Consider the following 22,516-nt stretch of genomic DNA (forward strand, 5'->3'; position numbering starts at 1 on the left):
CTTTTTTTTTTTTTTTTTGTCTTTTTAGGCCCATATCCAAGGCATATGGAGGTTCCCAGGCTAGGGTCGAACTGGAGCTGCAGGTGCTGCCTACACCACAGCCACAGCAACGCAGGATCCGAGTCGTGTCTGCGACCCACACCACAGCTCATGGCAACGCTGGATCTTCAACCCACTGAGCAAGGCCAGGGGTCGAACCCTCATCCTCATGGATACTAGTCGGGTTTGTTAACCACTGAGCCATGACAGGAACTCCTCCAGTGTTTTACATTTGACCAGAGAGGTTGAGGATCTTGCCAAAGGTGGCACAGTGAGTTGACAGGCTAGGCTGAGAATTAAACCAGGTATCCTGGTCCCAGGTAGCAGCTTCAAGTGCCACCTCATGTGTGACAACCCTTCTTGGGGTCTCCCTGCTGTTCATCATTGTGCTTGTGTGTGCATGCATGCATGTGTGTTCGTGTGTGTGGGTACCCATGTGAGTTGTGTGTGTGTGTGTATGCAGCATGTGCTTGTCTGGAAGGAAGCAATGTAGCCAACAGTTGTCCAAGAGAATGCTGCCAAGTCCACAGAGTAATTGTAGAGCACGTGTGACTTTGCATGTGGCTGTATGACCGGGTATGCGTGTGAGGCCTTAGCAATCACCCTCTTGTGTCAGCCAACATAAGTGCGCTGCTGACCTGGGCCTGCCAAGCTGACGTAGCAGCACGGGACAGGATGGGTCTCGGAGCACCCGCTAGGGGATGGATAGAACCCAAGTACAGGCCTCCATGGAGCCTGTGACTCCAGGATCTGAGATTCAGAGCTGGAAATGGCCAGGGGTGGCGGGCTCTGTGCAGTGGCGTATGGTGGCCACCCCCTGGGTGCATTTTCTCACGGACCCTTTGGGGGTGGGTGCTCTGCCTTAGCCCGAGCATTTGGCTCCACTCCTACACTCTCCCCAGAACCTCTCCATCCCTGACTCCCCTCCCCTGATCCTGAGCCCCCTCAGCTCAGATCCTGCGTTGCTGTGGCTGTGCTGTAGGCCAGCAGCTATAGCTCCAATTTGACCCCTAGCCCGGGAACCTCCAATATGCCTTGGATGTGGCCCTAAAAAGACAAAAATAAAATAAGATAAAATAAAACACTGGAGGTAATTTCTTTTATGCTCCTGCCCAGGGTCTGAGATTGAGACTAAAAACACATCCGAGAGAGGTCATCAGAACCAATGACAAACTCACCTCATCTGCTATTCCAGGGCAGTGGGCACCTCCCACCGCTCCACCCCCTCCTCCCCTCCTCCCCCCCCCCCCAGCTAGCTGTTCCTGCTCCTCCTCTCCCTGTGGCCTGGGTGTGCGGGAGGCCTGGGGTGAGGGGCTCAGGGACAAGCCTCGGCCGCTTCATGCCCCGCCTGTCCTCCAGCCCGAGGAGCTCACCAACGCCCTGGAAATCAGCAACATCGTCTTTACCAGCCTCTTTGCCCTGGAGATGCTGCTGAAGCTGCTCGTGTACGGTCCCTTCGGCTACATCAAGAACCCCTACAACATCTTTGACGGCGTCATCGTTGTCATCAGGTGTGACTGCCCCTCCACTGCCTCTTGCCTGAGGCGCCACACAGCCTGTTCCTCTGGGGGTGGAGGAATCTGGAGTCCGGCCCCACTGACCCACAGGGCCCCCCACTCCCTGAGCTGGGGTCTCCCCGTGGGCCCCCCTCCGGCTCTTCTCCCTCTGCCTAGGCCCTACCTTGCTCATGCAGAACATGGCTTCACTTATGCTTTGGCTGAGCGCCTCTGAAATCTCCACTCCCATTTCCACTCCTCCTTGCTGACCCCACACAGGCCTGGGGAGCTGGCTTTTGGAGAGGAGCAGGAGGAGGCATAACGCCCAGCCAGCTGTCCCCTGCTTGCAAAGATTGCTTGGAGATGACTGGCAACTTGCTTTAGGGTTTCCAAGACCTGGGGAAAGGGCTCCCACGCCCCCACCCAACCCCCCAGGCCCTGGGCCAGGAGAACTGCTTTATTGCTCTTTGCAATTGGCTTTTGATTTCATTCGAGGAGAACAAAGCAAACATTCTGCAACTTGATTCTGTTGCATTGGCCGATTTGAGGGGGACGACTGGCCCGGAGGAGGGCTGGGGTTGACATCGCTCAAAACAAACCCTCGCCTCTTGAGCTCCTGCTTGGAGGCCTGAGGGTCCGTCAGGGCCCCACCTTCTCTGGGCTGCCAGACCAGACCCTCAGGTGCTGCTGGGTGGTCCCAGAGGGCGGGCTGGGAGAAGGCTGAGCTTGCAGCAGGCTCAGGCTCCCGTTCGGGCCCCCTTGCCCCTTGCAGCGTGTGGGAGATCGTGGGCCAGCAGGGGGGCGGCCTGTCGGTGCTACGGACCTTCCGCCTGATGCGGGTGCTGAAGCTGGTGCGCTTCCTGCCGGCGCTGCAGCGGCAGCTCGTGGTGCTCATGAAAACCATGGACAACGTGGCTACCTTCTGCATGCTGCTCATGCTCTTCATCTTCATCTTCAGGTGAGGGCAGGTGTGGCCTCCGTGCCAGCGGGGCGCGGGCTCGAGGGGCGGGGCTGGCTGGGGCCTTGACCCCGCCCCCTCGGGTGGCTCCTGTGTCCACAGCATCCTGGGTATGCATCTCTTCGGCTGCAAGTTTGCATCCGAGCGGGACGGGGACACGCTGCCGGACCGGAAGAATTTTGACTCCCTGCTCTGGGCCATCGTCACTGTCTTTCAGGTGCCAGGGTCGCAGGGCAGTGTGGGCGGGGCAGGGGGTGGGGAGGCGGCGTGTCCCAGCTGGAGGCCCTGACTCCCATCCTCTGCCAGCAGATCCTGACCCAGGAGGACTGGAACAAGGTGCTTTACAATGGAATGGCCTCCACGTCGTCCTGGGCTGCCCTCTATTTCATCGCCCTCATGACCTTTGGCAACTATGTGCTCTTCAACCTGCTCGTCGCCATCCTGGTGGAGGGCTTCCAGGCGGAGGTAACCCCCTGCCCGCAGCAGTCTGCTCCTGGGAGAAATCGGCCTCCTGGCTGGAGCTGGGATATCCTGGAAGGTTCTGTAGGATGCTCCCTTCAGACGATGTGGGGTGGGGACAGGCGTGGGGGACTAGAGGCGGGAGGTTCTGGGTCTCAGGCAGCCCCTCAGTGCTGAGGAGACGCGGTCGGTGATTGTGGGGAGGTCCCTGGATCCTGAGTGAGCTGCTGAATGGGTCTCCCCCTCAAAGTCGGCTAGACTCTTCCCCAGAGAGCCGGACGAGATGGGTGTCACAGGGTGCCCTTGGACCCCTGAGCCTAGGTGCGCCTGGGGACATCTGGAGGGGACCCATCTGAGCCGGGGGTGGGGAAGCTTGCATGCAAGTTATCTGAGCTTTGGCTGAGCTGGCGAGGATGCCACCAGCGCCTGGGCAGGGCTGAGCTGCCCGGGGTTGAGAAATGAGCCCAATTAGCTGCGGGCATGGCAGGGCTGAGCGTCCTATTTCCAGCCCAGGCTCCATCATCTCCATCACAGGCAGCGTCATCAATTAATATTGATTTACACTGATCCTGCCCTTGCCCTGCCAGGACACAGCCTCTGCCTGAAAGGCTGCACCCCGCTCTGCTCTCTCAGCTCTGCCTCTCTTCCAACCTGAGTCCTGGGCCCAGCCCAACGTCCCAGCACCTAGCGCAGGGCAGGTCGACTCAACCTAGAAATGCTCCAGGTTAGGCATGGAGAAGCTCTTGGTCCAGTTCTCTCCGGGTGACCCGGATGGAAACTCCCGCTGCGGCCTGGTCTATAAATACCCAGCACACGGTGGAAAAACAAAAATCTATTTTCCGACTCTTTCCCAGCCTTGCTAGGGAGGGCTGTTCCCCGTGGGCCGGGCTGGGCTGGTGGGTGCGGGTGCATCTGTCCCACACCTGCCTCCCCCCATTGTAAACTCCATAGCTACCCATCATCACATCTCCTCCCAGCTGGGTGGTGGCGAAGGCAGCTGGTCAGGGAGGCAGGCCCTCCCTTTGATGCTGGCTAGGCCTCTTGATGGAAGGGAGGGACATGGTACCCTCCCAGGGATGGGACATTTATGTGGGGCTTCCCTGGGGCCTGAAGGGCTAAGGGGTGCCACCACGCTCCCACAAGATCCAAGGTCTCTGGGGAGGCCCCCCCCCACATTTGGCCACTGCTCATGGCCCGTGGGAGGAAGAGCTGAGTGGGGCCAGGGGTCCTTCAGCCCTTTCCAGACCACAGCCTATTCTGACAGCTAAGAGTCCCTCAGAATTCCCATGGAATTCAGTGGCAATGGAAAACACCCCAAGCCTATTCCCCTCCCCATCAGCCGGCTCGGCAGTCTGGGAGGGGCCCATTGCACAGCCCCCTCCCCATCAATGGTCCTTCTGGCTGTTAAACTGAGAGCCGCTGAGCCAGCCTGGTTGCTAGGCAGCGGCAAAGTCTGCGTGTGGGAATGGAGAGCAGCCTGGCCCCTGGACCTGGCCTGGTCACTCTGTCCCCGCTAGAGGCTCATGGCTGCTCCAACACGAGGGGTTGGCCATTACCTGGGACCATACCCTCCTTGCCCTTCAGAGTACAAGGGCCTGGAAGAGGGTCTCACTCAGGGCGTGATGCTTTGGGTCCAGGAGGGGGTGGGGAAAGAATTTGAGAATCTGCCCCTCTCTGTGGGGCTGGGCAGTGGCATGGTCCTGCCATGCCCGTGTGAGGAGCTGGACCAGCTGCTCACTGTCCTGCCAACGCCTGGGTCAATGCGGAGGTTGGTCACTCAATGCCAGTGACCTGGACACCCCCAGAGGCCTCTGCCCTCAACTGTAGGGAGTTCCAGGGGGTACATGTGTGGCTCTGAGGGAACCCTGCAATCTGGCCCACATGGGGAACGGGCAGGCTGGCTTTTGCTGTTGTGGTGACCTGTTTTGCTCCAAACCAAGCAACCTACCTCCGTAGACGCAGTGGCCGCTCCTCTTTTGTTGAGCGTCACCAGCAGGAGGCCTCAAAGGTGGCCCCCCGCGGGCCTTGCCATCCTTCCAGGAGTCCCAGGGGACTGGGCCAGCTCAGCTGTTGATTTCCTGACTTGCGGGGGGCGAGGGGGGGCAGCGCCCTGAATCCCTGTATATTTATCATCTGCACACTTAATTAAATGAACAGGCAGCCGGCCCTGTGTGAGGCCATTAATTGATATCAAACAACATCGTCGCCGTCATCCCAGTGTTACTTGTCACATCCCATCCCGGTAGGGAGCATTCTGATTCGGCGGGCATGGGTAGGAGTTAGGAGGCTGTGCTTGCTCCCGGCCTTTTGTCTCCTCTAACTTCCACCCACTCCTCCTTCCCACTCTCCCTGCCCGTTCCCCAAGCCCGCTGCTTCAGAGCCAGTGGGAGGTGAGCTGGAGACTCAGGTCCAAGGCCCAGAGGCACCTCTTCTTCTCTTTATGATTTGGGGCGGTTTTCATAACTCTCTGAGCCTCAGGTGCTTCCTCTAAGCACTAGCGGTCCCTCCTTCCCACCCCGGGAGGAGGTGTGCCAGTGTTAATGAAGCAGTTTGGGGATGCCTGGCCTGCCCCCCAGTGAATGGTAGCTGTTATTAGAATCACTGGGGTGGGGGTGGGGGGGGCTCCATCACCTGCCCTGGCCTCAATTCCCATCTCCGTGGCCTCTGCCCTCACCCTTCGGATTCATTCTGGCCCCGGGGCCTGTGGTTGAATTTTGGAAGGCCGTTCCGTCCCCTTTCTTGCCCTCTCCCACCCCGTGTCTCATGTCCCCCACCTTGGGTTTGCACCCCTCCTTTTCTTCCTCCTCTCTCGACATTGCTGATGTTTGAAAGCCTGGCGCCTGTGACAGTGCCCGTCCCCGCCTCCCCCTCTCCCTGTAGGAAATCAGCAAACGGGAAGATGCGAGTGGACAGTTAAGCTGTATTCAGCTGCCTGTCGACTCCCAGGGGGTAGGTATGCGCTCCTGAGTCGGCATGCCCCCCACCCCCGCCCCATCCCCGCGACCCCCCGACTCCGCCTCCGTGTCTGTGCTTGTGTTCCCGCTCAGCTGCTGTGCAACCTGTGGTGGCCGTGGTGGTTCTTGGTGTCGTGAGGTTTGCTTGGATTTTAAGTCCCTTCCCCCCTGAGGATATCGAAGGGAGGGCCCCCTTGCCTTTGCCCTGTTCTCCCGCAAAGGGCGCCTATCCGTCCCGCCAGACCAGTGGATGGGCCGGAGAAGGAAGGGACTTAGAATCCTCTGTGTGCACGTGTGTGGCACACCACGTGTGCGTGCCTACGCCGTGGTCCCCGAGGACCTGAGTCATCGGGCCTCAGTGAAGTCGGGATCTGTGGCCGCAGACCGTGCTCCCCCGTTTCTCTCCCCTCCTCCTTGCCTTGAGCCCCCGATGGAGACCCCACAAAGCTGCCTCAGCTCAGAACAAGTCTGGGGTGCGGGTGCCTCTTGCCAGAATGGACCAGAATTTATTTATTTATTTTTTTCATTTTTAAAAGTCCATGCATGTAGAGTATTGTGTAGGATGTACCAGAATGTTAAATCAACTTTCTGAGTCTCTGGCCCCTTGACCACCTAGGAGGCCTGGCAGGTCTTCTGGGGCGCGTTCCTCCTCTGGCCCCCGGCCCCGAGCCTGTGCCCTGCTGTTTCCTGTACTGGCACCAGAATTGGGGGCAAAGCCAGGATTCTCCTGGGACCCCACGGTGCTGCGCATCCCCAGCAGCCCCCTGGAGATCCCACTTGATAATTAAAGGCCTCGTTAGGGATGTAAACTGAGTTAATGAAAATGATCCCCCGAGATGCCAATTACACAATATTTATGTCCTTATCAAAAGTAGCAATCAAGTATTTCTTAATAACTTCTTAAGGAGAAGTGTGTCATTACTGGGAAACCTACTGACCTGCTCAGGAGGAAGGAAAAAACTGTCCCAGAGATGGAGAGAGGGACAAATGGGGCCAGGGGAGGAGGTGGGGGCCTGGAGAAGACGGAGGGAAGAAGAAAAGGGCCGGAAGTGGCTTCCTTGGGCTCAGCTGCTCTGTCTGTGGTCCTTCCATTTTGCTCTGGAGATCTCAGGTCTGAGGCTCAGGGCAGGGCCGCCTTGGAGGGAAAGCAGAGGGCACAAGTGGCCTTTGGAACGGAGGCCCTAGTGACTACTTCACTCAGGTCCCCAGCTCCCCCTGGCCTATGCCACCCGCCCTGCCCGCCCAGCTGTCCCCTTTCCCCTCAGCCCTTCTTGGAACCCGTCCCAGCCAGGCTGGTTGGGCTGTGGGTTCTGGGGATAGCCGTGGCCTTCTCTGAGGTGGCAGAGGCCCTGGGGAGCCCTGGGCCCAAGCCTGGGTGGTCTGGCCTGCACCAGTGCATGCCTCGTGCCGTGGTTGCTGGTTCCTGTGGCCTTTATGTGGTGTGTGCGTGTGAAGTCAGGGAGACCTCCACCCCCGCCTCCTACCCCTGCCCGGCCAGGACCCTAACGGCCTGCTGCTCCCCCACCTTAGGGAGATGCCACCAAGTCCGAGTCAGAGCCCGATTTCTTCTCGCCCAGCCTGGATGGCAATGGGGACAGGAAGAAGCGTTTGGCCTGTGAGTATCTCCCCTAGGGGTGTGGCCCCTGGCTCAAGGCCAACCTCGAGTGGACTCAGGGTGCCTCCCTCTGTCCCCCTGCAGTGGTGTCTCTGGGAGAGCACCCAGAGCTACGGAGGAGCCTGTTGCCACCTCTCATCATCCACACGGCCGCCACGCCCATGTCGCTGCCCAAGAGCTCCAGCACTGGCCTGGCAGAGGTGCTGGGCCCTGCCTCCCGCCGCACCAGCAGCAGCGGGTCGGCCGAGCCAGGGGCGCCCCACGAGATGAAGTCACCGGTAGGGGGTGCATGTGGGTGCTGGACAGTGGGAGATGTACAGACGTCAGGAGGGAAGAGAGGTGGAAAGGGGGGGCCCAAGGGGACAGTCCCTGAGTCACGGGTTGGACAAGGCCTGGGGGGCGGTGGCGGCAGTGTGTGTGGGGGGGTCCGTAGGGCTGGTGATGCAGGCAGTGTAGGAGCCCTGGCCTGAGGGCAGAAGTGTAAGGTTTGGGAGTTCCCATTGTGCCTCAGCAGGTTACGAACTCGACTAGTACCCATGAGGTTGTGGGTTCAATCCCTGGCCTCGCTCAGTGGGTTAAGGATCCGGCGTTGCCGTGAGCTGTGGTGTAGGTCACAGACACAGCTCAGATCCCACATTGCTGTGGGTGTGTTGTAGGCTGGCAGCCGCAGCTCTGATTCAACCCCTAGCCTGGAAATTTCCATATGCTGCAGGTGTGGCCCTAAAAAGCAAAAAAAAAGGAAGAAGAAGAAGGGGTACAGGGTTCTAATTCTGCTTCTTTTGTTCCCTAATTGACCTTGGGTGCCACTCAATCTCAGAGTGTCCTTTGTAAAATGAGAGGTCCCTACCTCCTTACTGCCTCATCATAATAATATTGACGAATTCCTGTCGTGGTGCAGTGGTTAACGAATCCGACTAGGAACCATGAGGTTGCGGGTTCGATCCCTGGCCTTGCTCAGTGGGTTAAGGATCTGGCGTTGCCGTGAGCCGTGGTGTAGGTCGCTGATATGGTTTGGATCCCATGTTGCTGTGACTGTGGTGTAGGCCGGTGGCTACAGCTCCAATTGGACCCCTAGCCTCGGAACCTCCATATGCTGCAGGAAGCGGCCCTAGAAAAGGCAAAAATTCAAAAATAAAATAAAATAAAATAATATGGAACCCCACCTATTTACTGATTCTGTGCTAGACACTCTTCTAGACATTGATTATCAGTAGTCTAAATGCATGTGATCTTGGAACTCCTGTTGTGGCTCAGCAGGTTAAGAACCCAACATTGTCTCTGTGAGGATGCTGGTTCAATCCCTAGTTCAATCCCTGGCCTCGCTCAGTGGGTTCAGGATCCAGTGGTGTGACAAGCTGTAGCATAGATTGCAGATGCGGGGCTCGGATCCCATGTTGCTGTGGCTGTGGCGTAGGCTGGCAGGTGCAACTCTGATTCAACCTCTAGCCTGGAAACTTCCATAGGCTGCAGGTGCCGCTGTGAAAAAAAAAATCAAAAACAAAAAGCCAACAAAATGCATGTGATCCTCACAGCAACCCTCTGGTAGGTACCAGTATTCTCCTCGTTTTACAGATGGGGACCTGTGTCTCAGATTGCCAGAGCGATCTGTGGGAAGCTCTGTGGGTGACAGAGTCAGTATTTTAGTCCAGGAGGTTGGTGTCGGCCCATGTTCTCACTGTCATTTTATACTGCTTCTCAACTCAATGCGGAGTCATAATCTCTTTTACAGATGAGGGGCTGAGGCACAGAGAGGTTTAGTGACTTGCCCCAGGTCACACAGTTGATGTGAATCCATGCATCCAGGTCCAAGGCTCCTGCTCTTACCCGCATATCTGATGTGATGCCAGGGAGGCTCCGAGGAGCCGGGATGCAGGTGAGGGAGTGTAGGGCCATGAGGTCATGGCTGAGACCACTCTCTCCTCTGTTCACCCCTCAGCCGAGCACCCGCAGCTCCCCGCACAGTCCCTGGAGTGCAGCGAGCAGCTGGACTAGCAGGCGCTCCAGCCGGAACAGCCTGGGCCGCGCCCCCAGCCTGAAGCGGAGGAGCCCGAGTGGGGAGCGGAGGTCCCTGTTGTCGGGCGAGGGCCAGGAGAGCCAGGATGAGGAGGAGAGCTCGGAGGAGGAGCGCACCAGCCCAGCGGGCAGTGACCGTCGCCATGGGGGCTCCCTGGAGCGGGAAGCTAAGAGCTCTTTTGACCTACCGGACACACTGCAGGTGCCGGGGCTGCACCGCACAGCCAGTGGCCGCAGCTCAGCCTCTGAGCACCAGGACTGCAATGGCAAGTCAGCCCCGGGACGCCTGATCCGGGCCCTGCACCCTGACGACCCCCCGCTGGATGGGGATGATGGCGATGACGAGGGCAACTTGGTGAGGCCCCTGGGGGCAAGTGACGTCGCACCCCTGACGTTGAGGCGAGGGAGCCATGCAGGGCCAGTGCAGGGCTGGACGACCCCCTCCCAGTTCTGTGGCATTCAAGGAGTTACCATCGCACCCAAGGGATCCCTGAAGCCAAGCTCCCAACAGGCCCTTTACTCCCTCCGCCCACCCTGCTGAGCCCCAGATCCTTGTCACGCCTGGGGCTGCGGCTCTGTGTCCTTGGTGGATAAGAATGGCTTCGGGCAGATGTGTATGAATCTTTCATGGCCCTCCCCCTGTGACTCAGAAAGACCCATCACTCATCTCTCCAAACTGATGCCCTCCTCTGTCCCCCTCTCTCAGCTCGACCTCATCCCAAGCCTTGAGTTTACACCTGCTTTCACCCCTTCACCTCCCCGCCCCCAGCCCCCTCAGCACCACCTTTAACCCTGGGGATGAGGCTCAGGGACCCAGGACCTCAGGGTTCTCAGCACGTGCAAAGTGGCCAGTGTCCCCTCATCCCAGGTGTATCTTTGAACAGGCAGCTGTGATGGGGACAATGTTTGATACTGGTGTGGTTTCCAAGCCCAGAGGGATGGGGAGGAGGGAAGGCAAGCAGGGGGGCTGGGCTGGAGGCAGAGATGGGAAGAGAGAAGAGTGGGGGGGGGTGGCAGGTGGAGAAGGGAAGGCTGTGAGAGGGGCTGAGGGGAGTTTCAGGGAGATGGGGAGGTGGTTTGGGGAATACGAGAAGGAAAGCCGGGCAGAGGGCTGGACCAGCGTGGAGAGAGTGGACTAGGGGTGAGGGCCGTGGAGATGCTGAGAGGGAGAGAGGGATCAATCAGGAACATGGTGGCCTGGCCCCTGCTCACGCCCTGGGCATCCTCCTACAGAGCAGAGGGGAGCGGATGAGAGCATGGGTCCGAGCCCGTCTCCCTGCCTGCTGCCTAGAGCGAGACTCTTGGTCGGCCTACATCTTCCCTCCTCAGTCAAGGTCAGCAGGGGTCCCTGATCTGCACCCCGACCTCTCCTTCTCATGGGAAATTTTCCTGGGACTCCATCCCAGGGATGCTAGACATGTCCCTCGACGTGGGGGTGGGCGACAGCGGGGCCTCAGGCCCAGGACGGGTAGGGTTTGGGCAGCGCCTCTAACGCCACCCGGCCTTGCCTCCCACTCAGCCTTTGCCTCTGCCCTGCCACAGGTTCCGCCTCCTGTGTCACCGAATCATCACCCACAAGATGTTCGACCATGTGGTCCTTGTCATCATCTTCCTTAACTGCATCACCATCGCCATGGAGCGCCCCAAGATCGACCCCCACAGTGCTGTGAGTCACCAGGGCTGACACAGGGGCTGCCGAGCGCTGCTTGGTGCCCAGCCCCCACCCCGGGTTAGCGGGTCAGCACCCATGGAGCAAGCCAGGCGAGCAAGGAGGCCCAGAGAGACGCAGAGGCAGGGAGTCCGAATCTCCTTGACTCTGACCCTTGCAGCTGGCGCCCCAGGGTGCCTTCTGTGTCCCTCTCCTGCCTCTGTTTCCCTTCTGCGACACAGCAGCCCAGTTGGGGTGTCGCTTCTCTCCTGGAAACGTGAGCTCTGTCACACCCAGCTGTTTGCAGCTGGCCCGTGTGCTTGAGGCCTGGGCATGAGTCAGCGAGTGACACGGTGATGGGAACCGTGGGACTGGCTCTTGGCCGGGCTGAGTGGCAAAGGGTCTCTGTCTTACTGGGACCTGTGCCTTGATGGGGAGGCATCCTACCCCAGCTTGTCCCATGGGTGATGCTGAGTGGAGGAGGGAAGCTGCCCCTTGCTCCTCTTGGTCCTGCCAGGGCACAGACAAGTAGGATTTCAGGGGCATTCAGAAGAGCGTTGGGCACTTCTGCTTGGCTGTGAACCTGCCTGTCCTCAGAAGGAGAGGAGGGGCCATGGGCCTGAGTATCTGGCCATCCTCCCCCCGGGGCCCGACCTCTTCAGGGTGGGCCCAGCTGGTCCTGGGAGCTGTCTCTCCCCAGCCTGGCATCACAGTCCCTCTCCCCAACAGTGATCCGGGTCCTAGAAGGGTGGGTGGGGGCTCTGTTGCCCCTCCTGGCATCTTGCATCCCTTGCATGGAGCTGCCCCTGCCCTCTCACACCTTTGCTCAGATTTCAACTTTGCTGGCACTTCTGTTTTCCATTAGGGTGGGCTCCAGCCAGGCCGGTGGGGAGGGGGTGAGGGTGGGGGGTTGGGGGAGCCGAGGGAATGGAGGGACCAGCCTGGGACTAGGTGAGAACACAGCACCGGGGACCCCCACCCCCAGGGGCCTGTGTGCTTAGAGCAAGAGTGGCCGGTCACCCTGGTCCCCTCCTCTGCCTCCTGCCCAGGTCCCTGCCTCTGAGCTCACTGTGGCCCCGTCTCTCCCGCATCTTCCCACTCCGCCCCTCCATCTCTGGCTCTGTCATGTGCGTGCCTCTCCCTCTCCCCTCTCTCTGCCTCTCACTCCCTCTGACACTCACGCTTTGCCTGCTGCCTCTCCAGCTCTCTCCACCCCTCTCTCGGCCACCCAGCGATGGCATCAGCCCACAGATTATCAGGGGATCGGGTTGCCTTCTTTCCTGGCCCGCCTCACCCTCTGCCTGGCATAAATACGGTGCCCGGGGACGCACAGCCTGTATTCAGGCCCCCAGCTTGGCCTGCGGCTCTGTTTCTGGGGCACACAGCAGGAAAGCCCGTGCGTGGAGCAGAGAGGAGAGCAGGATGGGGGCATCAAGGGATGGAGCTAACTCCTGCTCCAGTTTCAAGAAAGGCATCGGCGAATAGGGCCTGAGAGGTGGAGCTCAGAGGGCAGCACTGTAGTGGGGATCTCTTTTCCCTCTAGGCCCCTCTGGGAGGTGGGGGCAGTTCTGTTCAGTAGGTCTGTCCACAGAGCTGCAAATGAGTCAGGAGCTGACACCAGCCATGTGCGCGTGTGTGCGCGTGTGCGCATGCGTGCATGTGTGTGTGTGCCTGGGAGAGAAGCGGGGGGTGCGGAGCGGAGAGGAGATTGTCTACCTTGTTGGGAAAAGGGGGGGGGGGTCGTGCTGAGTCAAACATCAGAGGCAGTTCCTGGCTTCTGTGTGCAGAGCAGACCTGGCCCAAGAAGAGGGTCCCCGTGGGCAACACCCGTCTGCTCTCACTTACAGGAACGCATCTTCCTGACCCTCTCCAATTACGTCTTCACCGCCGTCTTTCTGGCCGAGATGACAGTGAAGGTGATGGGAGGGGGGGTGGTGTTGGTTTGGAGCCATCGGGCTTCCAGTGCGGGGATGGGGGGGAGAAGATGGGCCGCAAAGGGAAGGCAGGGCTGGGGACTGCAGGGAGCTGGCAGTGCTGGTGACACGCGGGCATCCCCAGGTAGTGGCGCTGGGCTGGTGCTTCGGGGAGCAGGCCTACCTGCGCAGCAGCTGGAACGTGCTGGACGGGCTACTCGTGCTCATTTCCATCATCGACATCCTGGTGTCCATGGTCTCGGACAGCGGCACCAAGATCCTGGGCATGCTGCGCGTGCTGCGACTCCTGCGGACCCTGCGCCCGCTCAGGTGCCCCCAGTAGCCAGCACCCCACCTGCCCCCTGCTTCCTGCCTGGGACGCCCACAGGGAACCCTGTCTCCGGCTCCAGGCATTACTTCTCATTTAGTTTAACTATAGCCCCCAGTAGTCTCCCTCCAGCAGCACCCCTGCTTGGTGACCCCCCCATCACGTGACATACTCCTGCAGAGCCCAAGACAAGGGCCCCCATAGCCTTCAGCCGCAGGTCTCCCTTGGGTGGTACCCTCAGGGGGAACTTTTGATCCCCCGTGGGAAGGGACAGACTCTTGTTTCCCCCTTCCCTCCTCTTTACCATCCCCGTCCCCCGGGGACGACCCCCCAGGTAACACCTCTAGCAGGGGATCTGCCCTTTGAGGAAACCCTCCCCCATAAGGCAATCAGCCTGCCCCCTGCCCTAGAGTCAAAGATTCCCTTGAGCCAGGGACGTGGGTGGGAATGACACTGACACTGACTAGTGAGGTTTCCCTGGCTGTGAGAACCCGCCTCCCCACCCCTTCCCTCCCTGCCTGCCCTCACAACACACTGCATCCCTGGGTTGAGTCACCACCCCGACCCCATCACTTAATACTCTGACATCCTGGAAGTGGCGATGGAGGTGTGAGGGCGGGGGTGGTGGTGGGGTGTCTGCCTGATGCGCCCAGACTGTCAACCTCCTCCCTCCACTAGAGCCCAGGATGCGGACCAGGGAGCCAAGGTGGGAGGGGGTGGCAAGCAGGGCGAGGGGCAAGGGAGTGTCTGCACCAGGAACCCCTCTTACCCCCGCACCCTCCCTCCCTTCCCAGGGTGATCAGCCGGGCACAGGGGCTGAAGCTGGTGGTGGAAACGCTGATGTCCTCGCTGAAGCCCATTGGCAACATTGTGGTCATCTGTTGTGCCTTCTTCATCATTTTTGGCATCCTGGGGGTGCAGGTTTGTGGGGGTCCGGGACCAGCTGTCAGCAGAAGCCTGAGGAGTGGCTTTTCTCTTGGCCCCTGGATGCTGCCATCCTTTTCCCAGAAAGGAATGAATAGGAGTGCTTCTCTGGAAACCCAAGGCCTCAAGCCTCTTTGCCTTCTGGGCGTTTTGCAGAAAACTGGGAGTCTAGAAGAGGCCCCAAAAGGGAGAGGGCCTCTGAGGGGCTTCTGCTGGTGCTGTTCTGCCCCTTTGCGCACTGTGCACTGCGCTCCAAGCCCAGACCCTGGCCCTGGCCCACGGTCTGCTCGGGGATCCCCTCCCTCCCTTCCCTGCTGGAGCCCGTGGGCTGCAGGCCAGACCTGGGAATCCAGGGCCCAGACAGCTGGGCCAGGTTAGCAGCGAGCTGGCAGGCAGGCAGGCAGGCAGGCGGGTGCAGACCCCAGACGAGGCAGGAAGTGGGGGCTGCTGGGGAAACTTGGCCTCTGGCCCAGGGAGGGAACTTGGCTTTGGAGGAAAAAGAAAGGGAGCTGCCTGCAGGATTCAGCAGGCGCCTCCAGGAGCCAGGGGAGCCCCTCTACCCTGGGCTTCCAGAGCACCCCCGGCCCGTGCTCCAGATGTCTCAGACTGCTGGCTGTGGGGCCGGCAGGGTGGCCAGCCCCACCCTCTCCCTTCTTTTGGCTTCCTGGGGGTATCCACTCTGCCCTGGGGAGGGAGCTATTCTTGGGTTTCCTCGAATTCGCTCCAGAGGCCAGGCTAGCTGTCCAAGGCTGTGCGCTGCCTCTCAGCACACCCAGGGCCCCTGCCCTTCTCTTACTTCCCGGCCTCCTTAGGCCTCCTGCCCCTCAAATCCCTTCCCCACAGTCATTGCCTGGTCTGCTCTAAAATGAGGGTGAGTTTTCTGTCAGAAAGACCTGGGTTCCAGCCCCTTTTCTGCCCGCTTCTTGTTGTATGACCTTAGTGAGTAAGTCTCCCTCTCTGAGTCTCAGTTTTCCTCATCTGTTAGGTGGGGTCCATAATACCAAGGCTCCCCCCACCCCATTAAACCAGATCCCTCGGACCTCCCCAGAGTGTCTGAGTCAGCGGGTCTGGGGTGGCCCTGAGAATTTATATTTCTAGCACATTCCCAGCTGATGCCAATGCTGCTGATCAAGGGACCCCACTGGAGAAACTCTGGCCTCCCCCTTGATAGAAAATGAATGACGGGAGCTCCTGTCGTGAGAAGGATGAGGATGAGGATGCGAGTTCGATCCCTGGCCTCGCTCAGTGGGTTAAGGATCCAGTGTTGCTGTGAGCTGTGTTGTAGGTCGAAGACATGGCTCGGATCCTGAATCACTGTGGCTGTAGTGTAGGCCGGCCGCTACAGCTCCGATTGGACCCCTAGCCTGGGAACCTCCATATGCCATGAGTGTGGCCCTAAAAAAAAGGACAAAAAACCAAAATGAATGACTGTCTCCCCTCCTCCCACCCTCTCCCAGTGCCCTTCCGCGGACCAGGGCCTCTGCTCCAAGGAGCTCAGAGGAAGTGGTGCCTGTAGGGGAGGTGCCCCCCATCAGCGTTTCCCTCACTTGACCGAGCACCTGGTCCTCACCCAGGGTGTGCTGGGATTGCTTAGGCCCCCGGGGGCTGGGGTGGGCTCCCTGTGCTCACAGCTCACTCCTCTCTGTCTCCGGGTCTGTGTGTGTTCAGCTCTTCAAAGGGAAGTTCTTCGTGTGCCAGGGCGAGGACACCAGGAACATCACTAACAAGTCCGACTGTGCTGAGGCCAGTTACCGGTGGGTCCGGCACAAGTACAACTTTGACAACCTTGGCCAGGTGAGCCCCCGGCTCCGAGGTGGAGGTGGGTGTGGTGGCCGGAGTCTGGAGAGGATGCAAGTCCAGGCTGAATGATGTGTGCGGGGCAACTGGGCTTGCGGGTCTAGTGAATGGGTCCTAAGGGTACCTCCTTGGCAGGGGGCAGCGAGGATGCAGTGAGACGACGTGTCTCTTTGCTTCGCCTGGTACCAGGAAACAGCCATATTGTCAAGACAGTTCTTTTTCTCACTCCACATTCACAGAAACAGAGATGGAGGGAGTTCCCGTCATGGCGCAGTGGTTAACGAATCCGACTAGGAACCATGAGGTTGCGGGTTCGGTCCCTGCCCTTGCTCAGTGGGTTAATGATCCGGCGTTGCCATGAGCTGTGGTGTAGGTCGCAGATGCGGCTCGGATCCCACGTTGCCGTGGCTCTGGCGTAGGCCGGTGGCTACAGTTCCGATTCAACCCCTAGCCTGGGAACCTCCATATGCCGTGGCAGCGGCCCAAGAGATAGCAGAAAAGACAAAAAAAAAAAAAAAAGAAAAAGAAAAAGAAAAAGAAATAGAGATGGAGGAAAATGAAAGAGCCCACTCAGTTTTGCTGCCTTGTTTCCCTGCCCCACCCAGGTTTGGGTTTCTGGATTTCCAAGACCCTGGGGTCCCTTGCTCTACCTGCTGGCGGTCACCTCCCACAGCTCCTCTGGCCTCATCGCGGCTGTGGAGCCTTAGGACAGAGCGCCCTCCTGGGGCCTGGCGTGTGACTCCAGCCTCGCCTCTGAAGGCCTAGGTCCCTGAGCGACTGCCAGGAGACGCTCTGGGAGGGGAGGTGGTAAGTGGCTTGGCCACACATCCTGAGTTTCAAATGGCCCTTTGGTCCCCTTGTCCCCAGGCCCTAATGTCCCTGTTCGTGCTGGCCTCTAAGGATGGCTGGGTGGATATCATGTATGACGGACTGGATGCTGTCGGCGTGGACCAGCAGGTAGGGCTGAAGCGGGCAGGATCCATCTGTGGGCTCAGGTCACTCACCGTGGGCCACCTCTAGCGGTGACAGGGACAGGCACTGGACAGAAAGGCAGCAGGGCAGGTTCCAAGACGGCATCCGAGAGGCATCACCTCCTAAGGGCCGAGGCTGTCACGGGGTGGCCTGAGGGCCCATCTGGGCATGTTTCATTGGCTTGCAACATATTGCAATTCTTTTGAATTAGTGGTACACAATAAAAACTTGACACATTTCACATGCACATCCAGACTGAGGCCTGTTCGGGAGAAGACCAAAGATCTGGGAACCCTGGGCTTACGTTTCCTGAGGGGCAGCAGTCCGCTAAAGCCAAGATGCAGCCGCTCCTTTTGGCGAGAACGTCCACTCTCTGCTTTGCCACAGTCCTCGCCCCTCCCTACTGCCTAACACCACGCCCGCATCATTCGCTCTATACCATCTGCTGGGTCTGTGCCACTGAGTGTGTGGGCCCTGTCTTAAGGAACCCCGGGCCGTGGGGCAGTCCCTGTGACAGGTACCCTCGGGCTGATGTCTCCCCCTGTCCTTCCTACTCCCCACTAGCCCATCATGAACCACAACCCCTGGATGCTGCTGTACTTCATCTCGTTCCTGCTCATTGTGGCCTTCTTTGTCCTGAACATGTTTGTGGGCGTGGTGGTGGAGAATTTCCACAAGTGTCGGCAGCACCAGGAAGAGGAGGAGGCCCGGCGGCGGGAGGAGAAGCGTCTCCGGAGATTGGAGAAAAAGAGAAGGAGTAAGGAGAAGCAGATGGCTGGTCGGTAGTCTTTCCACATCTCTCTGAGTCGTGCTTGACCTTGGCCTTGAGACCGTAGTGGGCCAGGGGCTGGGGCGGGGGGCTGGGAGAAGAGGCTCCCACCCCCTTCCCCACCTCCTCCCCCCCGGAGAGCATGTCAGCCTTTAGAGCCTGCATGAAGCAGCCCCATCCAGCCCTCGGGGCGGGGGGCAGGGGAGCTACCCCCGCCCCCCATGGGGCTCCCGGTCTCAGCATCGTGCTCCCCAGATGATGCCACGTGGTAGCTGATGCACGGCCCCTCCCAGCTCAACTCAGAGAGGGGCCTCTTCAGATGAAAATCCTGCTGCTTTGCCCCCTGCCAGTGTCCAGGGACCCTGGGCTTAGCCCAGGTGCCAGCCTGGCCTGCCCCAGGGCTGGCCAGCAAGCATCTTCAACCTGTGGCTGCCCAGCATCTGTAGCTGCTGGGCAAGGCCTCGGCAGAACCTACAGATGGACCGTGGCCTGAGCAAATCTCAGGACCCCCCCCTTTTCTCCCTGTCTCCAGCAGAACTCTCTGGCTTCGTGACTGTTATATTTTTTTGGCCAAGCAGTTACAACACAAAAACCAAAAACCTCTCCCAGCTCAGGGAAGGTCTGAGGTCACAAGACCTAAGCTCATGACACTCCGGCCTTAGACCTTTCAGCCCCTTACCGGCGATCAACATCTCTTGTCATTGCACCCCTCACCCCACCCCCCGTCCCTGTCCCTCCTCATGCTGTGACACCAGGGGTGGGCTGAGACTGAGCGAAAGACGCCCAGATTCCAGGGAGGACACCCACCCGGGCTGATAGGCGTGTGGGTCCCGTTGTTTCCCTGTGCGTCTCCAGGTGTGTCTGCCCTTGGCTCCCATCCCCGTCTTCTGGGCTCCTGCCTGTCTGTCTGGTGCTCGACAGTCTGTGTGACTCTCTCTCAGTCACTGCCCACGTCTCTCTAAGTGACTTATGTGTGGGTTTCTCTGAGCCTTTGTGTGTCTGTCTCTGTTTGGTCTGCGGGTTTCCCCTCCTCTCTCCACCCTTTCATAAACCGCCTTCCTTACGCCGATGATAAGAGGTGCGCGGTGCTCTGAGTTTTCCCTTTGGGTTGTTGAAATGTGAGTACTCCCCAGCGGGTCGGGGGCTGCCGTGTGCCCTGCAGCCCTGGCTCTATCTCCTGTTCCCTGTGAGGGCACCTGGAGCGAGGGGAGGGGTGTGGGGGCATGTGGGGTGGCTGAGGGCGGGACAGAGCTCCTGCTCCTGTGAGAGGGGGCGCTGCTCCAGGCCAGCGGTGCGGGATCCCTGGCCCCTGGACAGCCGCTCTGGGGTGGGGGTCCCGTCTTGGCTCCCAGTGGACGGCTGAGGCTGAGCAGGTGCACTGCCCCCAGCAACCATACTCCCACCCCTGCTCCGCCTGCCCCTCCTTGCAGTCTGCCTTCCTGGCAGGACACCTGCAGATGGAACTCTTTGTTGGCAGGAGGCCCTTGTGGCCCTGCCTGACCAGCTGGCTCCCCTTCTGGGGTCTGCAGCCATCTCGGGTGCTGCTGAGGCCACAGTGCTGGTAGGAGTGGCCCTCTGTTCTGATCACAGGCTTCCTGCCCCTCCCCATGCCTCCGACTCCCTGCCCCCCTGTGACCCTGACAAGCCCCACTAGCTCAGCTTCCTCAAGGACCCCCCCCACCCTATTATAGGCAGAGTGAGGGGCGGAGCCCAGGAGGAGCCAGCTGCTGAGGGGGCCCTGCCCAGCCCACCTGGTCTGGCCAGTGACCAATGTCATGTTTCGTTCTTTTAGATCTAATGCTGGACGATGTAATTGCTTCCGGCAGCTCCGCCAGCGCGGCGCCAGGTACTGCGTCTGGGGTTATGGGTTCCAGAGTGTGGGCCTGGGTGGTCAGGCCTCACCTGCCTCCAGGCCCCCCTCATGCGTGCGGGCCGTCCTCTTTGCTCCCTCTCCATGGCTCACTGGTTCTGTCCCCTCAGGGTGAGGGTCCCTGGATGCCGGGCTCCTTGGCATCCTCTAGGCCTGTGCTAGTTGGACAGGAGGTGAGGGCCTTAGCCCCCCGACTCCATCCGACTACCCTGGATGGACCCTCCTTGTCTGGCCAGGCTTCCAGGGCCCAAGCCCCCAGCACCCCCTGCCCCTGCCTCTTCCCACTCCTGCCCTCTTCCCGGGTCACACCCTTCGGTGATTAGAGCTGCAAATCTCTCCTGTCTCCTTGTGTCTGAAGGGGAGACTTTGATCCAGGCGAGCAGGATGAGACGAGCAGAGAGGGAAAGGATTTGTTTTAAAAATGTAACAGTGAATAATTGAACAGACTCATTAATAGTCAAGTAATCGCGGTGGCCACGTCATCGCGACAAACAGCAGGAATTGGGAATCAAAGGCCTGAGTTGGCCACAAGCTTCTCCCCCCAAAAGATTTGGAGGTGACTTGGGTCATTCTTTTCAAGAGCCGTGTCACTGGGAAGGCTGTCCTGGTTCTGCCTGCCCTCCCCTGGTCCTCCGGCCCCTGCTCTCCCAACGCGGCCCCCAGACAGAGGTTCAGAGGTTTGGAGAATCTGTGACCCGATGATGGGGCCATGTTACACCCTCTGATGTCTCCACCCGGTGGTTCCCAACCCATTAATCCCGAAGGGCTCCCCTTATCTTCTCCTCCAACAGACCCCACATTTTTAAAAGACTGTCTTTGAAGTCGAGAGCACTTCAATTGAGACTTTGTGTCACCGTTTTTACTAATCAAAGGCACATCTAATTGCTAATCAGAGCTTCTGAGCGGCAGAAGGTTTCACACTGAATGACAGCAAAGAAAGACCATTTTGCCATTAAATTAGTCTGTGGGGTCTTAGCACAGGCATATGTATGATTTCTTTTAAGCTTTTAGAAATATTGAGGCGTTCCTGTCGTGGCGCAGCGGAAATGAATCTGACTAGGAACCATGAGGTTGTGGGTTTGACCCCTGGCCTTGCTCAGTGGGTTAAGGATCTGGCATTGCCGTGAGCTGTGGTGTAGGTTTGCTCAGATCTAGCCTTGCTGTGGCTGTGGTGTAGGCCGGTGGCTATAGCTCTGATTCAACCCCGAGCCTGGGAACCTCCATGTGCTGCGGGTGCGGCCCTAAAAAAAGACAAAAAAGAAAAGAAAAAAATAGAAATATTGAAAAGAACGGAAGGACCCCCACGTGGCTGCCTCCTCGGGCTGCTGAGGACATGGGACTCCAGGCTGGGAACCACAGGCCGTATTCTTCTCTGCTCTTCCGCATCCCCCAGGAGCCAGACCCCAGCAGATGCTACCTGTGGGTCCTGGGCTACCTGGGCTGCTATTTATTTGACAGGTCATCCCTGAGGCCCTGGGTGGGTCGATGTCTCCCATCCCCATGGTGCTGAGCTATGATGTTTGGCCTTGATGGGGAGCGCTGGAGGCTCCACCTGCTTTGTGTCAGGGTGGTCCCGGTCCTGCGTCTCATTTAGGCTGTACTGTGCATTCCTGATGTGTTAGGGAATGGGGGGGCTGCACTTTTCCCTTATGGGTTCACCTGCTCTTTAGGCTGTGAAAGTCCACATACACACTCACACCAACATACCACCCTGGCATGGGGCTGGCCCACAGAGCCTTCCCCCAAGGATCCACACATGCCGATTCTCACGGCCCCCAGACCATCTCCTGACACACCCACTTAATGCTAAACACTCTCAGGACTCTCACTCTGCCCCCCACCCCACCCCCAGGGACATTCTGCCATGTTCCTGTTGGCACAGGCAGTAATGTTCACTGGTTATAATAGTGTCTTACCTTCCCTCTTTCCCAAACCCCATGTGCTGTGCGGTCAATACTAGAGCTTTTCAAACTTCACTGCGCCTAAGAACCACTCAGAGGACATATCACATTTCCTGGAGTTCCCTGGTGACCTAGCAGTTAAGGATCCGGCATTGTCACTGCTGTGGCTCAGGTCACTGCGGTCGTGCAGATTCAGTCCCTGGCCTGGGAATTTCTACCTGCCATGGGTACAGCCCACCCCACCCCCCAAAAAAAATTAATACACAAATTCCTGAGTCCCACCTTAGAAATTCTCACAGAGTGGTCCAGGGTGGGATCTGAGCATCTGCATCTCCAATCAGCTCACAGGGGTGGTGAGGCTGGCACAGTGGTCTACCCAGCAGTGTGATGGGGATGTAGTCACATCCACTCGTCTGAGCTGCTGGAATCCGGGGCTGCACATGCACCATACTGCCCTTTAGCACCACTCCCACCCTGTGCTGCCCCCCGCAGGAGTGGAGCAACCAGACCAGGGAAAGGCAGAAGGGAAGAGTCCTTGATCATCAGGGGAATGGGCCTGACCAGACACCTGGTCCGGCCCAGTTTCCAGGTGGAGGGAGAGATGGGGCTGCCGGGGAACAGCTCAGCCCCAAGTGATAACTCAGCCTCCAGCACCAGCTTCCCTCCCCTTGGCCTCTGTCTCCACTTATCCGCTCTCTTTCCACCGAGACCCACTGATTAGCCCTAGCTACAGCAGCTGAAGGTGTGGCCTCTGTCGTGGGGGCCTGTGTCCCTGGGAGTGACCCCTGCCTTCCTCCTACTCCCGCCACTCCTGTGCAAACCCTCTGCCTCGGGCTCCCAGCCATCCCCACTAACTGTGC

The 22,516-nt window shown here is 59.1% G+C and overlaps 1 protein-coding gene across 21 annotated transcripts in view; it reads left to right on the plus strand.

The window, feature by feature from the left end:
- Nucleotides 1–22,516, plus strand: part of CACNA1G (calcium voltage-gated channel subunit alpha1 G) — a 73,712-nt gene that overhangs the window by 36,600 nt on the left and 14,596 nt on the right. For 3 of the 21 annotated variants that reach the window (XM_021067168.1, XM_021067175.1, XM_021067177.1), the window contains exons 10-26: nucleotides 1,399–1,550; nucleotides 2,308–2,493; nucleotides 2,596–2,710; nucleotides 2,803–2,958; nucleotides 5,833–5,901; nucleotides 7,437–7,521; nucleotides 7,606–7,799; nucleotides 9,458–9,889; nucleotides 10,768–10,868; nucleotides 11,077–11,200; nucleotides 13,030–13,098; nucleotides 13,241–13,425; nucleotides 14,218–14,344; nucleotides 16,016–16,141; nucleotides 17,012–17,101; nucleotides 17,681–17,894; nucleotides 19,678–19,731. In XM_021067168.1, the coding sequence (XP_020922827.1) occupies nucleotides 1,399–1,550; nucleotides 2,308–2,493; nucleotides 2,596–2,710; nucleotides 2,803–2,958; nucleotides 5,833–5,901; nucleotides 7,437–7,521; nucleotides 7,606–7,799; nucleotides 9,458–9,889; nucleotides 10,768–10,868; nucleotides 11,077–11,200; nucleotides 13,030–13,098; nucleotides 13,241–13,425; nucleotides 14,218–14,344; nucleotides 16,016–16,141; nucleotides 17,012–17,101; nucleotides 17,681–17,894; nucleotides 19,678–19,731 (2,479 nt within the window). The remainder of the gene's footprint in view (nucleotides 1–1,398; nucleotides 1,551–2,307; nucleotides 2,494–2,595; nucleotides 2,711–2,802; nucleotides 2,959–5,832; nucleotides 5,902–7,436; nucleotides 7,522–7,605; nucleotides 7,800–9,457; nucleotides 9,890–10,767; nucleotides 10,869–11,076; nucleotides 11,201–13,029; nucleotides 13,099–13,240; nucleotides 13,426–14,217; nucleotides 14,345–16,015; nucleotides 16,142–17,011; nucleotides 17,102–17,680; nucleotides 17,895–19,677; nucleotides 19,732–22,516) is intronic. The other 18 variants (XM_021067186.1, XM_021067178.1, XM_021067170.1 and 15 more) reach the window with 7 other exon arrangements.

The sequence above is a fragment of the Sus scrofa genome, chromosome 12, assembly GCF_000003025.6.
Source record: "Sus scrofa isolate TJ Tabasco breed Duroc chromosome 12, Sscrofa11.1, whole genome shotgun sequence".
In the NCBI taxonomy this organism is placed as follows: Eukaryota; Metazoa; Chordata; class Mammalia; order Artiodactyla; family Suidae; genus Sus; species Sus scrofa.